The 14,369-nt window shown below is 36.9% G+C and overlaps 3 protein-coding genes and 1 pseudogene across 7 annotated transcripts in view; 1 reads left to right on the forward strand and 3 right to left on the reverse strand.

Moving 5' to 3' along the window:
- Positions 1-1,512, forward strand: part of LOC107878984 (probable cytokinin riboside 5'-monophosphate phosphoribohydrolase LOGL1) — a 5,850-nt gene extending 4,338 nt beyond the window's left edge. The window contains exons 5-6 of the mRNA XM_047395302.1: positions 872-984; positions 1,144-1,512. Of these exons, the coding sequence (XP_047251258.1) occupies positions 872-984; positions 1,144-1,288 (258 nt within the window). The 3' untranslated portion in view covers positions 1,289-1,512. The remainder of the gene's footprint in view (positions 1-871; positions 985-1,143) is intronic.
- Positions 1,513-1,806: 294 nt separating this feature from the next.
- Positions 1,807-4,668, reverse strand: LOC107838695. Of its 2 annotated transcripts, none has more exons than XM_016681860.2 (2): positions 4,390-4,668; positions 1,807-3,618 (listed from the first exon to the last, which is right to left on the reverse strand). In XM_016681860.2, exon 2 carries the CDS (start codon positions 3,614-3,616, stop codon positions 1,955-1,957), a length of 1,662 nt encoding a protein of 553 aa, XP_016537346.1. In that variant the 5' UTR covers positions 3,617-3,618; positions 4,390-4,668; the 3' UTR covers positions 1,807-1,954. The 2 variants fall into 2 exon arrangements, with proteins under 2 accessions (XP_016537346.1, XP_047250190.1); XM_047394234.1 differs by having other exon boundaries at positions 1,807-3,627; positions 4,390-4,619.
- A 1,161-nt stretch (positions 4,669-5,829) lies between these two features.
- On the reverse strand, positions 5,830-10,098 carry LOC107838696. 4 transcript variants are annotated; one of them, XM_047394238.1, is made up of 4 exons: positions 9,856-10,098; positions 8,276-8,426; positions 8,014-8,185; positions 5,830-7,927 (listed from the first exon to the last, which is right to left on the reverse strand). In XM_047394238.1, the coding sequence occupies exons 2-4, from the start codon at positions 8,364-8,366 to the stop codon at positions 6,031-6,033; spliced, it is 2,160 nt and encodes a 719-aa protein (XP_047250194.1). In that variant the 5' UTR covers positions 8,367-8,426; positions 9,856-10,098; the 3' UTR covers positions 5,830-6,030. The 4 variants fall into 4 exon arrangements, with proteins under 4 accessions (XP_047250194.1, XP_047250193.1, XP_047250192.1 ...); XM_047394237.1 differs by having other exon boundaries at positions 9,936-10,088; XM_047394236.1 differs by having other exon boundaries at positions 8,014-8,426.
- A 1,367-nt stretch (positions 10,099-11,465) lies between these two features.
- Positions 11,466-13,934, reverse strand: LOC107838697 (annotated as a pseudogene).
- Positions 13,935-14,369: the final 435 nt, after the last annotated feature.

A 14,369-nucleotide genomic window follows, 5' to 3' on the forward strand; every position in this document is an offset into this window, starting at 1 on the left:
CCACCCACCCTTCACCCCCTACGCACTCCGCTAATATTTTCTTCAAATACCCCACTCATCCTGCCACTCTTCTTCCCCTCTTTATCTTCTTCAAAGACCTCACACCCACTCCCCAGCCCCGCACCCCAGTCATGTTTAATTTTTTCCATCGATTGTACTTCGATTTTTTAATTTTTCTTCACTGATTTTAGTTGATTTTTAGATTTTCTTCGTAAATTTAGCTTCATTTTTTTTTTTCAGATTTACTTCATCTATTTTGCTTCAATTTTTAGTTTTTTTAATTGATTTTGTTTGATTTTAATTTTTCTTTTAGGATTTAGCTTTATTTTTAAATTTCTTTCATCAATTTTACTTCGATTTTTATTTTTTCTTCACTGATTTTTTCTTGATTTTTATGCTTCGATTTTAATTTTTTTTTTTTTGATTTTGTTTAAATTCAATTTTTCTTCATTGATTTAGCTTTATTTTTCAATTTTTCTTCATTGATTTTGTTTGATTTTTAGTTTTTCTTCGTTGATGTTACTTATTTTTTATTTTTCTTCATCGATTTTGCCCTTAATGATTAAAAAAAAGGTGCTTATTATTTAATTTTCACGAACTTTTAAATGCGTATATAAATTTCTCTCAATTATTCTTACCATTAAATAAATTAAGATTGACAAAAATAACAGATAAAAATGTGAAAGAAGTATAAATTAATGGGCGTTGAGTTAATATATTGGTTTTGGCAAGACAAACTCCTAAATATGTATCTAATTTTTAAATCTCTTCCAATAATTTTCACCATTAAATAAGCTTAAAATTGACAAAAATAATGGATAAAAATAAGAAAAAAGGTATAAATTAATAAAAATGAGTTAATATATTGTAGGTGGGCCAAATTGGGCACCACATCAGCCAAAAAATGACTTTCACGCGCCTTCACGGAGGTGCAATACGCGCACCTGGCCAACTCAGCAAAAGATGTCAAAATGACACTTTATGGCTACTTGAGATGCCAAAATGAAACAATGTCCACTTGAGGTGCCTAAGTGAAAAATGACGCGTACTTAAGGGGACATACTTAAGGGGGGCTACGTATGGGTTTTGCCATATATCCGCCTTTGGTTACATACTATGTGCATGATTATCTACCTCTCTAAGTCCCGCCCCTAGTTACAAGTTTTATGACTTATATTATTCCTTTTTTTGTTTGCTGTCACTTTTGCAGGATTATGTGCCAACACACAATCAAGTAGCACCAAGCAGAAGTTGGAACACTGATGAACCTGTGACAAGAAGTTCATAACTTTCTGAACTGAATCTGTCATATTACTCAAGTGTGAAGATTGATTGCATTTTCCATTGTTTTGACAAAAAACTTTGTAGTTTTACCACTCACACGAAAATTCCAAGTGAAAAAGGAACACAAAAAAGAAAAAGATAGTTTGGTTTTGGGTAGCAAGAGATTTTGTAAATTTGGTAAAAAGAACATTTGATTTGTTTAGAAATGGAATGAGATTGCTTCAGCAACATATGCTGCTCGAACTCTTCAAAAATACCGTTGGTCGAGTGTCAGATCATCCAAAAGTAGCACATTTTTTGGGATCCGACACGAGCATAACAACATTTTTGAAGAATCGAAGCAACAACTTCATCCAAATAAATACATGCACATGAACTCAAGCTAACTTCGATACCCCTCCTCGGAGAAAATGAGTGAATAAAACTAAACAAAGATAACGTTTAAAGGAGGATATCGAGGCAACAGATCTCAATCGAATGAAGATTATGGCGCTGAATAATGTACAAATATGCGACAGGACAGATGTTCAATCGATGTACTTATGAACAAAACAGTAACAATGCGTGATATATCTCAAACCTCCAGTACATAAAGAACTAAACAAATTTAGAAACAGCAGAAACAAGTGTAATGGCGTATACAGAGAAGTAAAACATATCACCTTCCTGTCTAGCATGTATTAATTCCATCCTTGCAATCTTTTGTTAAGTTGTAAAATGTCTCGACTCTTGATTTTGCTCGATAAAGGACCTCCGTGTCAACTTCAACTCTCATATACCCGTCGAATTCAACTGGAGAGCCACCGTTAAGTTGTGTTGTTTCATTATACCATTCACTTGTATTACTCCATAAGTAGCTATAATCATCAAGCAAATGCACCTTGTAGTGAGATCTAAGCTTATCAAAATAGTTGTAGAACGGCTCGTTTGTAGCGATATACAGGTTCCTCCAAGGCGTGATAATTCCTTGAAGCTTCGCGACAAGGGAATCGGGGGATGTATCAGCATCCAGATGAGGCCATAACGCCTTATTCTGTGCTTTCTCTCCACGAACAACATGAACAGCATCGAAATCCCAGTCCATGTTTCCGCTGATCGCAGTTACTATATTCATAAGTCGCTTTGATTTCCACACTGTGTGCCACGGTCTCTGGATGTATTTGGCAGAAGGCCCTTCACAGACGCGATACCAATAGTTTTCTGGTTCAGGGGCGTCGAATTGCCTCCATATAATTGTGCTCTTATCCTTCAAGAGTTGGCCGGGGGACACTTTGTAGTCCTTAACCTTTCTTACGGAGATTTTCTTCTTATGCGCCCTATTCCATTTCCTCCAATCTTTAAGGAAGTCTCCTTCCTCGACAATGGATGCAGTCTCCTTCAAATGTTCGAAATCAAAATAGAACCTAAAGTCTTTCCCTTCCTCATCCTTGTGACTACGAGTGTGTGAAGATGCCAAGCAGATACTCAAATCCATCACGAATGTGCGATTCAAGTACTGAGCTTCACCCAAAGCACACAGAAAACTCCACATGTACTGGTTCATTCCTTTACAGTAATCACCACCCCGTGAATAGTACAAGTACCTCCCATTCTTGAAATCCGAATCCGATCCCAAGATCGGAATGGTATCATTGATCTCCTCATCTATAACTGGCGGAGCAATTTTGGCTCTTGTACTAGCTCTAGTGGAATTAAATCTCGGACGACGGGCATTTACTCCTGAATGCCAGCGACCTGCGTGAACCACTTTATAACTACAATCATCGGTAAAACCAATCTTAAACCTCCGGAAATCCCTGTACTTTCTCCAAGATCTCTCTTTCTTGTTTCGGAACCTCCACGCCACATCACATTCATTCGGCTTCGACCCGTTAGCAGGCGTCCTATAGTCCAAGAACGCAATGGACTTAAAGGCCTTCAAATTAAACCTCTCGATCGTGATCAAAACCCGAGGATCCGAACAATTCACTACATTCATTTCCTCACATCCTGATTTCATAGTCTCATTGGACAGTTTCCCTTCGGATTTCTCGATAACAGCTTCAGTAATCGGAACCAAAGCAAAAGCTCCACCAGGAGCTTCAACGGGACTACTAGCAACATCCTCACCAGTTTTCAAGACAGAATTATCAACTTTGAATGTGGCGTTTTCGACTTGGGTAAAAACCTTAGTTAGGGCTCTAGAAGATTCCCACGGATCAGGAGGTTGGTACGTAATAGCAATTACCGTAATTATAAGTACAGAGAATACAAAAACTGAGAAACATACATTGCTTATAAACTTTATCAAGTTTTGCCCAATTGGATCTGTTGTTGTATTCAATTCCTTCATTTCTACAAAAACTCCAAATACCAAAAAAAAAATACACCAAGATTAAGCTAAAAAATACATCTGAAACTCAACCTTCACTCAAAATCACAAAAACAACAACAAAAATTCAATCTTTAACTCAAAAGTCTCAAAATCAAAGTGCCAAGATCAAGCTAAAGAGAAGATTTTTACGCTAAAATCAAGAAAAGGGGCTTACTATAACACTAATCTGAAACTGACCCTTTACTCAAAAACACAAAAACAACAAGAAAAATTGGATCTTGAACTCTAAGGTCTCAAAATCAAAGTGCCAAGTTAAGCTAAAAATAAGATTTTAATGCTAAAATCAAGATAATGGAGTTACTAATAACTCAAATATGAAACTGACCCTTCATTCAAAATCACAAAAACAACAAGAAAAATTGGATCTTGAACTCTAAAGTCTCCAAATCAAAGTGCCAAGATTAAGTTTATGCTAAAATCAAGATAAGGGGCTTACTATAACACTAATATGAAACTGATCCTTTACTCAAAAAACACAAAAACAACAAGAAAAATTGGATCTTGAACTCTAAGGTCTCAAAATGGAAGTGCCAAGATTAAGCTAAAAATAAGTTGTTATGCTAAAATCAAGATAAAGGACTTACAAGTAACGCAAATATGAAACTAACCCTTCATTCAAAAACAACAAGAAAAATTGGATCTTGAAGTTGATATAATAAACACTGAATAAAGAATGTATAACTAAAGATACAGAAACCAAAATTGGAAAAAAAAAGGTTAACTTTAATTACCTTCAAATCCCTCAAATTTTGGATCTTGAATAAAAATTTAATCTTTATGAAGAAAAAAATGGATCTTGAAGATGGTATGTATGGAAAGAGAGTTTCTTTTTTAGGAAATAAAAATGGGTAAAGCAGAAAAAATAGGACAGATCTGTCTAGATTTTGATATGATAAATCTTGTGTCTGTTTAGTTAGAAAATCTTGGGATTTTAGCTAAAGAAAATTTGTGATTTTTTTTTTTTTCACTTTTTCAATTGTATTTTAGTATTAAAATATTATTTTTTAGTTTGATTAATTAGTGTCTACTTAGTAGTTTGTCTGTATGAAAAGTACATGTTTAAGTGAGCTGTCACTAACAGATACTGTAAACTCCAGTTAGTTTGAGTGTTATGTCAGCAAGACAAGAAGTGGGACCCACAAGAAAAAAAAGAAAAAAATAGAAAAACATTTTTGACAACTTTTAGGATCCATTTGATCATAGTAATTTTTTTTTTAAAAAAAAAATTGATAAATAATATTTGGTTTATCGTTTTTTGTCAAATGCTTTTAGTAAATTTCATTTTGGGAAACTTTTAAAGGGGAAGTAGGTTTTCTAAATATTATGTCAAACGCAAATCTTCGTCCAAAAATAAATTAATTTTAATTTATTTGTCTAATTTTTATTTAATATAAAATATTAAAAATAGAAGAGAAAAATTTAAGTTTATTGGTTTTAAATAAAGATATGATTAGAGAATTGTCTAGACAAAAGAAGTAAATAGATATTTTTCAATTGTAATTGTTATTATTATTGTTGCTGTAATAGTAAAATTGTGTGATAAGAGAATACAACTTTGGTTGAGAGAGTAATAAGAAAAATGTTATTGTAAAATTTCTCATGTTGGAATAGACTATATGAATCATATAACCCTCGATTGCGAGAAAATAAACAAATTATCACTATTCATTACCATCATAGAAAAACGACAACAACGACGACGACAACGCTACTTTAGTTGCAAAGAAGTTGAAATCGACCATATGAATCCTCATTGAACTTGGATCCCGGACACGCAAGAGCCCAGCCCGAGAGGATTGCTTGGTTCCCTGGTGCTTCATGGGACGGACGTTCGCAGTCCTCCTCCATCTAATTTAACCCTACCTCGTTCGCCCAGGCCTGCCGGCATAATAAGAGAATGAGGGAGCTAATCTGCTTGCTTGTGCAGGCGAGGACCGCTCAGGTAGATGGGGTGGGCGTAGATGGATACAGTGAAATCAATTCTTATTCCGCACTCCCTCTCACCGCTCTAAAACATATATAAATCATGAATTCTTCAGAGCGGGCCGGCTTGGGGACCGTCGAAGAAGTGCCTCAACGCGCCGCAGCCACTACTTTGACTTCTTTTATGTAATTATGAACTCCACGGAACTTTATCAATTCCAACGCAACTTATCCTTTTGGAGCTGATGTAAAAAACTACGTTCATTTAAGCACGTCCCCAAAAAATAATTTGTATTGTGAGAATTCATCATACATCGACTAGCTTTACGCTGGCTAACAACCTATTGCAACCTCGGCTTGAGATCAACAATGTGACCAAGCTCATATAGTTGGACTCAAAATACTACCAACACTCATAATATGTCTTACAAGAACCCCATTGAAGTTTACTATGCTACAGAACTACATTTAGTACGTTTGTTATGTCCAACACCGCCACATTTTGAGCAGCGTATGGGTCTTTTTACGGTTTCTACTTGAAGTCCTTTGGGGTCTTTCCGGGGGCGACCAGGAGGTCTTTTAATACGGGGTGAAAGCGGACACAGCATTACGTCATTACCTGATGAAGCTGACGAAACAATGTCATCTGGATGTGGTATATCAAATTTCGCGAGTTCATCCATGACTTCTGCATATATATGTTGTTGTGTCTCCCTTTTGTACCAATCTGCAACGTACTGATAGATGTCCATACTTGTCATTGCAATCGCGTTGCAGGCGTGGATGCATGGAATGCCAGTCATTTGCCACTCTAAACATGTACACGTCCAGAGTTTGAGGTTTACGACTTCTTCTCTACCCTGCAGATCCTGTAGTTTGAACTCCATATCAGATAGAACCGTTACTGCTAGGTTATCGCTGACTTTTTGGTTTTGGTAAATCTTCTCAGCAACCCGAGGACCGATTGGAAGGTTCCATTGTTCGATCTTGAGCTTGTTACTCTGTAATAACATATAAAGCTTCTCGTGATAAGCCTCCATCAACTCAAGAACATGTACAAATTTCTCCTCTTCTATAAAAGAGTTCAGAGAATCGGTAGATTTACAATTCAGATGATCCCACCGAGGTTTACTAAATAAGGCATTAGACCAACGTTCTGGCTGGCTGGCTATTACCCAATCGTACAATTCCCTGCGGAAAGAACAGATCTTGCCGAGCGCTTCATTGTAACTATCTAGTGTTCGTGCGTAGGCTATGTCTGTCAAGTACTTAAGTGCAATCTCCTTACCTCTTCCCTGCACTTTAAAGGCGGTATTGCCATCGATGAATTTATTAAAATTCTCCTTTACGCAATGGAAACAGAAACTGTGGTTTTCATCACCAAACATTTCGTCCAAGCTGGAGAGAAAAGGGAGACTCGTGCCAGAAACTATGACGACCTCACGGTTCTGCACAACGAGCTTTAGCTTTTCTAGAAACCACAGAAGATCTTCCTCATTCATGGACAGGAGAACGCCATAAGATAGAGGATACATCTCATTGTCCGCATCCAAAGCAGAAGCAACTATAAAGGAACTGTTGTGCAACCCATTCAAGTTGTAAACATCAATAAATATCAAAGGCCTACATCCAACATGGAAGCCCCGTATTGAGCAGTCATATGACACGAAGAGCCGTTTGAATCTGTTTTCCTCACTGCAGCACCAAGTAGCAATAGTTCCGGGCATTGCCTCTATTAAGCGGTTGCATAGCCAGGGAATCAATTTATAGGACTCACCTGACTTCTCATTGATGGCCTCCCTAATCCGCTGCTTCACACTCCAAGCCTGACGATAGGTCAATTTGATCGCCAAATTCTTCTCAGCATCCTCACACACTTTACGAGGCAAACAATCAGGACTGCCCAATATGTCTTCTTGCATGATACCCCCCAACCACTTCATTCTGATCCGAGGCTTCAGTTGCGATGAATCTAGAGGAGGATGTGAGTGAGAATCGACAAACTTCCTAATGGATACATTTTGAGATTTCTTCTCGATGCCAGCACTTACTTTCCATGGGCAGCCATCCGCAGCACAATGGATGCTAATATATCTAGGTTTATTGTGCAAAATTCTGTAGTGAAATCTATTCGCAATTGAGTACTTGAAAACTGCAAGCCTAAAAGCATCCGCATTCTCAAAAGCTTGCCCTTCCCCGACAAGTATTTCACTCCAGTTGGCAGCAGCATCTGGAGTTCCATCAGTAATCCATTGGTTCGATGGTGTAGGATTTGGAGTATCAGCACTCACTTGTTCTTCCTCAGCACTTCCGAGAGAGACCGCTTCAACCTCAGTGGTTGAGACCCTGTGATAGAATATATAATCAAACTCTACGTATCCACAAAACTTATCATGATAAAAAATTGTGGACCACTATATAACGGCAATTACCTAGTGGTAGCCATATTAGGAGCAACTGCAGAATTAGGCTGCTTTTCCGAACTTGAAGCATAAACATGGGCAAAACCATCATTGTATTGTATCAGAGTATCGACACCTTCTTGGTCTCTCAGCCGTATCAATTGGGCCTTATCAAACTTCACTGTAAACTGGAGGACCTTATCTGAAGGATCGATGCCTAATCGGTCAAAAACTGCATTCACAAAATCATTGTAATTTATGCCTGTCTTCACAATAATCTGATCAGTAATACCTCCCACATACGAAGTGGATCCGTCTGGAAGCACCTTATTCTTCCCACCCCAATGACAGAAACAAAACAACGTTTTATCTTCAGTCCCCATCACGAAGTAGTGTACATGACCGCAGAGCCAAAAAGTGTAACACTCTTGAAAACTAAAAATCTGATCAAGAAAGAAAATGAATTTTAACCGAAGTTGCTTAAGAAGGCTGAACGTACTAAAATCACAATCCATAGGAGGTCACAATAACAAGAGGATTAACCAAGCATCTTCAAATACAGGATCAGAATCCGTTTTTCCTTTAAAGTCAAAAAATCTCAAGCTTAACGATCATGGAACAAAACCAAATTCTAAATACAGGACAGGAATCAACAACCAGTACAGAAAAACAGGATAATGAAGAAAATTGGTTGTAGAAACAAAAGCATTATCAAAATATGAGTCAGCATCAACAAATAACGAAAATCAACTATATAGGTTAATCTCAGCAGAATAGTCTTAAATCTCTGATATCATTACAAAACGCAAAACAAAAAATATATGATGATCGGGCCAACAAAACCAAAAGTTTCAAACTTTAACAAAGGATCGGAAATTTTCAAATTGGTTTCAAAGAGAAAAAATTTCTTTTTTGATAACCGTAGTGTCTGAGCCAGCTACTAATTACATGGGATACCTATCACCTCCCACCAGCAACAGGTACCCCGGTAACTCACTTGATACACTTCTCATGATATTATTAGCTATTTTTTATGTGAAACATCAAACAGGCAAACAGGACGAGCATATTAAGCCATACAATTTCATCAAATCAAAAAGAATTAAAAAAAAAACATAATCCGCAAGAAAACCAAAAAGTTCCAAACTTTAACAATCAGAAATATTCAAAGAATTAGCAAAGTCTACCCCTTGACGAATTTCATGGGAAAGTCAGCTATCTTTGTTAGTGAAACATCAAATTAGCAAAGAACTCCATTAGATGCAAAAGGATCATACAACCCATCAAAGCAAAAAGTTCCAAACTTTGAAACAAGGTTCAGAATCTTTCTAACTAAAGTTCAAAACAGAAAAAGAGAGCTAATTTTGAGTATCAAGATTCACCCTTTTCACTTTCCTAATTCAATACTTTGAAAACATCTCATTATATTATCAAGAAACACATACAGTTAGCTCATCTTTGAGCAGAAACATAAGCAAGGGAACAAATAAAATTACCTTTAAGCTGCAAATTCTTGAATTTTAACCAAATGGGGTTTCTCTAATATGCTTTTAAAACCCAAAAAAATTACCTTTAGGCTACAAATTCATGATTTTTAACCAAATGGGGTTTCTCTACAATACTTTAAAAATTAAAAAAATCACCTTTCAGCTGCAAATTCTTGATTTTTAACTAAATGGGGTTTCTCTATTATGCTTTTAGAACAACAACAACCAAAAAAAAAGCTACAAATTCTGGATTTTTAACAAAACAAATTACCTTTAAGCTACAAATTCTTGACTTTTTAACCAAATGGGGCTTCTCTACAATTCTTTAAAAGCTAAAAAATCACCTTTCAGCTACAAAATCTTGATTTTTAACTAAAAAAATTACCTTTAAGCTGCAAATTCTTGATTTTGTAACCAAATGGGGTTTATCTACTATGCCTTAAAAACTAGAAGAAAAAAAAATACCTTTAAGCTGCAAATTACTGAATTTTAGCCAAATGGGGTTTCTTTACTATGCTTTTGAAACTAAGAAATAAAAAAAGTTTCCCTTTTTGGTTCACTGATATCAGTGATGAATTGGCTCAATTAGGGCTCCACCATTTCATTTGGGTTATGGCAAAATTGGATTGCTGGTAATTTGGTTATGATAGTAATTTAAATGCTGAATTGGTCCCCAAGCTTTTCTTATGTGAATTTTGGTCCCTGAATAATTGAGATAAGGCACAAATACCGCCCAAACTATACCAAAAATCAGTGATATACCTAATTTTTAGGGGGTCCTATTATCCGTAAACTTATTTTTTCAGTATTTTTGTGCTTCTTTTTGCTGATGTGGCTGTGAAGTAGCAGAATATTTTTATTTACCTTTTAATTTTGAGCATAAGTTGGGGTACTTGTGTCTTATCTCATTTTATTTAAAGAATGAAACAAAATAAAAGACGATTGTATTTCCACAAGTAATGTCTAGAGGATATTGTAACTGGTAGAGTGACGTTGTTGTCATGATCCATATGTTTGAAGAATGAAACAAAGATAAAAGACCGACTGTATTTCCACAAGAAGTATCTAGAGAGTATTGTAAGTGGTAGAGTGACCACGACCCATTGAGATTCAACCCTTTGTCGTTTCGATGGGTAAAACTCACTTTATCTATATTTTGTGCTTCTTTTTGTTGCCGTAGCTCTCAAGTAGTAGGATAAGTTTGGAAGAAGAGGGGGGGGGGGGGGGGGGGGGGGGGGGGGGGGGGGGGGGGGGGAGTGGGATACTTGTGTCTTATTTCATTTTGTTTGAAGAATGAAACAACGATAAAAGACCAACTGTATTTCTACAAGTAATGTCTAGAGGGTATTGTAAATGGTAGAGTGACCTTACTGCCACGATCCATTGAGATTCAACGCTTTTGTCGTTTCAATTGGTCCCTAAAAAAGTCCTTTGTCGTTTTGATTGATCACTTGTGGTGTTGAGTCCTCCGTAGAGCTGTCAAGGATCTGTTACTAGAGTTGTGTGTTAGAGCTATCACACTTGCCTTGAAGATTAGTATAGTTTGAAAATCCTGATGGCGGCAGGTCGTGGTTTTTACTTCTTTCGAGCAAGGAAGTTTCCACGTAAACTTAGTGTGATAGTGTGATACAATCAATCATCTTCAATGTGAATGATAAGGTAAACATCAATGGTTTGATAATGTGCAGAAAGGTTACTTTTTCTTTATTTACTTGTTAATCAAATGTAATTTTGTTATCGTAATTTCGTTTCTCTTTTTATCCATAGCTCTGTGTTTGTTATCATAACGTTCTTGGGAAAAGGACATTTTTTGGAGTGAAAAAGTTCGCGCTGAAGGCAAAACGGGATCAGAAGCAAGTTTGTATTTGCAGCAGAAACGACTTCACTATCTAATGGGATAACGCTATACAGTAATGAGATAGATACGTATAAGCGACAAACAAGAATCAAGAATGGAACAACTGCTGGAAGGCAGTTCAGTTCCAGCTAGACATATAGAGGAACTTAACACTGAATGCCAAAGCCAAAGTTACACACTAACATCTTTTCATTCTCGCAACAATTCTATGTTCCAATTTTACAACCATCCTCGAAAACCATACAGGATAGTGTGTTGACAGCATTAAGTAAATTATGGACAATCCAATAACAAAACCACAACCGAAACCCATGAGAACCGCTTGCCAACTGATCAAATCTCCTTCTTCTTCTTCTTCATCATCTAGCTCAACTGGAGTTGTCGCTTGCGGTACCCCATCATCACCACCACAATATTTTGAGAGTGGCAATCCACGTAACCCATCATTCCCTTGGTATGAGCTGTTCTCAAACGTATCAAATTGTTTTCCTTTGGGAATGCATCCAACAAGACGATTATCAGAGAGATTTAAGACTGCAAGTGATGTGAGGGATACAAGTTGTTGAGGAATTTCACCGCCTATTTTGTTGGATGACACATCCAACGATTCAAGTACGGATAATTGGTGGAATGATGCTGGTATATGACCTTCCAAGCAATTATGAGATAGGTTCAGCGTACAGAGTCCAACGAGATCTCCAATAATGCTTGGGAGATAACCTTCAAATCTATTTCTTGAGAAATTGATAATTATGTTTGTTTCAGAACACGAAAAAATTCCCGATCCCATCCCTTTGTTGTAACTATCAAAGTATTCATGTAAGAACCAAAAATATCACCTGCTATATACTCTCGGGTTCCACTGTTCTCACCAATTGTTTTCATGGCTTGAAAATTCTCAAAAAGGCTCACAGGTAAAGTTCCACTAAATCCATTGGATGAGAGATTTATGACTCGAATTTGAGCAAACAAGTTTCCAGTCCTTGAATCACTTATAGGGCCGTGCAACTAATTTGATCTCAAACTTAAAATCTGCAAATCAGGAAGGCCTCCCAACCAACTTGGAAATGTGTCATTCAACTCATTGTTGCCTAAAGCAAGGAATTCCAAATATATGCAATTGATCAACGATGGGGGAACTTTCCCCTTCAGCTTATTCCCGTACAAGTTAATGATGCGGAGTTGGTTTTTAGTATTAAAAGTTGTATTAATTGTTCCACTGAGACTATTGTTGTTTAAACCCAAAATCATAAGTCCACTCATCTCACCCAAACATTGTGGGATTGTTCCGTTCAAATGATTTCTTCCCAAGTCTAGCACTCCCAGTGCTTTCAGATTGCAGACGGTTGAAGGAATATGTCCGCTGAAATTATTCTGGGAAAGGATAAGATAAATTAGGCCCTGTTAGCCGTGGAATGACTTTGGAATAGGACCTTGCAACTGATTTTGTTTTACAGAAACTAAAACCAATGTTTGGGACTTGAACTCCTGAATTTTGCCACTGAAAGAGTTATTGCTCAAGTCTAACCAAGATAGTGATGGGAGGGAGAATATCCAGGAAGGTATAGTCCCATTCAAGTAGTTTGATGACAAGTAGAGTCTTTGTAGGTTTTGGAGTCCACTTACGTTGGATGGAATCGGACCAGTTAGGGAATTGGATGATAAATAAAGGTATTCCAAGTTGGAAAGGTGGAAAACTCTTTCGGGCAATATCCCACGTAACTGTGCACCTGAAAGCTGTAGCTTTGTTAAATAAAAAGAGAAATTTAGAGGAATGGGGGATGAGATGCTCACAGTGTAAAGGTCGAGCTCTCTTAATTGGGCCAAGTTCTTAATTAAAAGTTCAAAATTGTAAGGCCCGAGTCTAAGCCCATACGGATCATCAGTCCATATACGAAGAACATATAATTTAGAAAGGTGAGAGATTTCTGCTGGGATTATACCTGTAAAACTTGAACGCGACAAATAAAGATGCGTCAAGCTAGATAACTCACCAAATTTAGGAGAAATGATCGATCCGGAAAAATCATTATGAGACAAATCAAGCCGTTTGAGACTGGAGAGCTGAAACAGGCTACTGTTGGAATGAAATTTGCCTTGAAGTCCGCTGCAAGTGAGGTCAAGCTCAATTACTTGTCCCGTCGTCTCGTCACACTGAACTCTGTCCCATGAGCAACAATCTGTGCTCTTATTCCATGAAAGAGTTCTCGGATTAGGAGGGCCACAGTAATCAGAAGCTTTAATGGTAAACATTTGCCTGAATTGCAGAAGAGCATGAGCTTGATCTTTGGGGCACAAATGAGGTAAGGATGAGGGGAAAGCAAGTTGGCAGAGAAAGGGATATACCATAAGAAATAGTACAAGTTTTACACAAGCCATTGCTGGCTGCACTAAAATGATGAAAACTAATTAAGTTGGTAGAGAAGAAATCAAGAAATTTTTGCTCTGTGTCTCTATTTAATAATAATTTTGATGAGGTATATATAGTAGAAAGGTCCAAACGAAAGCTACAATAGAAAGATCCTATCACTTGTAATAATACAATTTTGTTTGATACTTTCTCAGTTGAAGACGTCACAATCCCATGTTTTTGCAAGTATTCCGGACCAAATTGTTACTCACTATTAAGCTAATTTATCAAATAGTACTACTAGATATAACTATCCTATATAAATTCTTATAGGAAAAAGAAAAGTGAATGGTGCCTTGGAAACGATCGAGCCATGAAAGTTGTTATTAATGCTTGCATTATATTAAACTGTCTACATCACGCTTTTTGTGGTGGGGACTTTCTCCGGACTCTGCTAACGCAAGATGCTTTGTGCACCAGGCTGCCCTTTTTTTTTAAGAAGGAAGAAAAGTTTATAAGAGTGATAATTGGTGTAAATACTTTTACGAAGACATTTCAAGTCAAGAATTGGAAAAAAGAAACACCTCGAGTTACTTCAGAGTAATCAATTCCAAGATGGTAGTCACTTTCAGATCTTTAACTTTGTAGATATTTACTCCGTGATGTACTAGAAAGTTTGCTGTAACTGGAT

Source organism: Capsicum annuum, chromosome 8, assembly GCF_002878395.1.
Source record: "Capsicum annuum cultivar UCD-10X-F1 chromosome 8, UCD10Xv1.1, whole genome shotgun sequence".
In the NCBI taxonomy this organism is placed as follows: domain Eukaryota; kingdom Viridiplantae; phylum Streptophyta; class Magnoliopsida; order Solanales; family Solanaceae; genus Capsicum; species Capsicum annuum.

Bases quoted from the DNA above. Each gene is read 5' to 3' on its own strand.
- LOC107838695 (XM_016681860.2), bottom strand. From the start codon at position 3,616: ATGAAGGAATTGAATACAACAACAGATCCAATTGGGCAAAACTTGATA.
- LOC107838696 (XM_047394236.1), bottom strand. From the start codon at position 8,366: ATGGGGACTGAAGATAAAACGTTGTTTTGTTTCTGTCATTGGGGTGGG. The intron at 7,928-8,013 runs GTAATTGCCGTT...ATTCTATCACAG, and splicing joins CCTAATATGGCTACCACTAG to GGTCTCAACCACTGAGGTTG.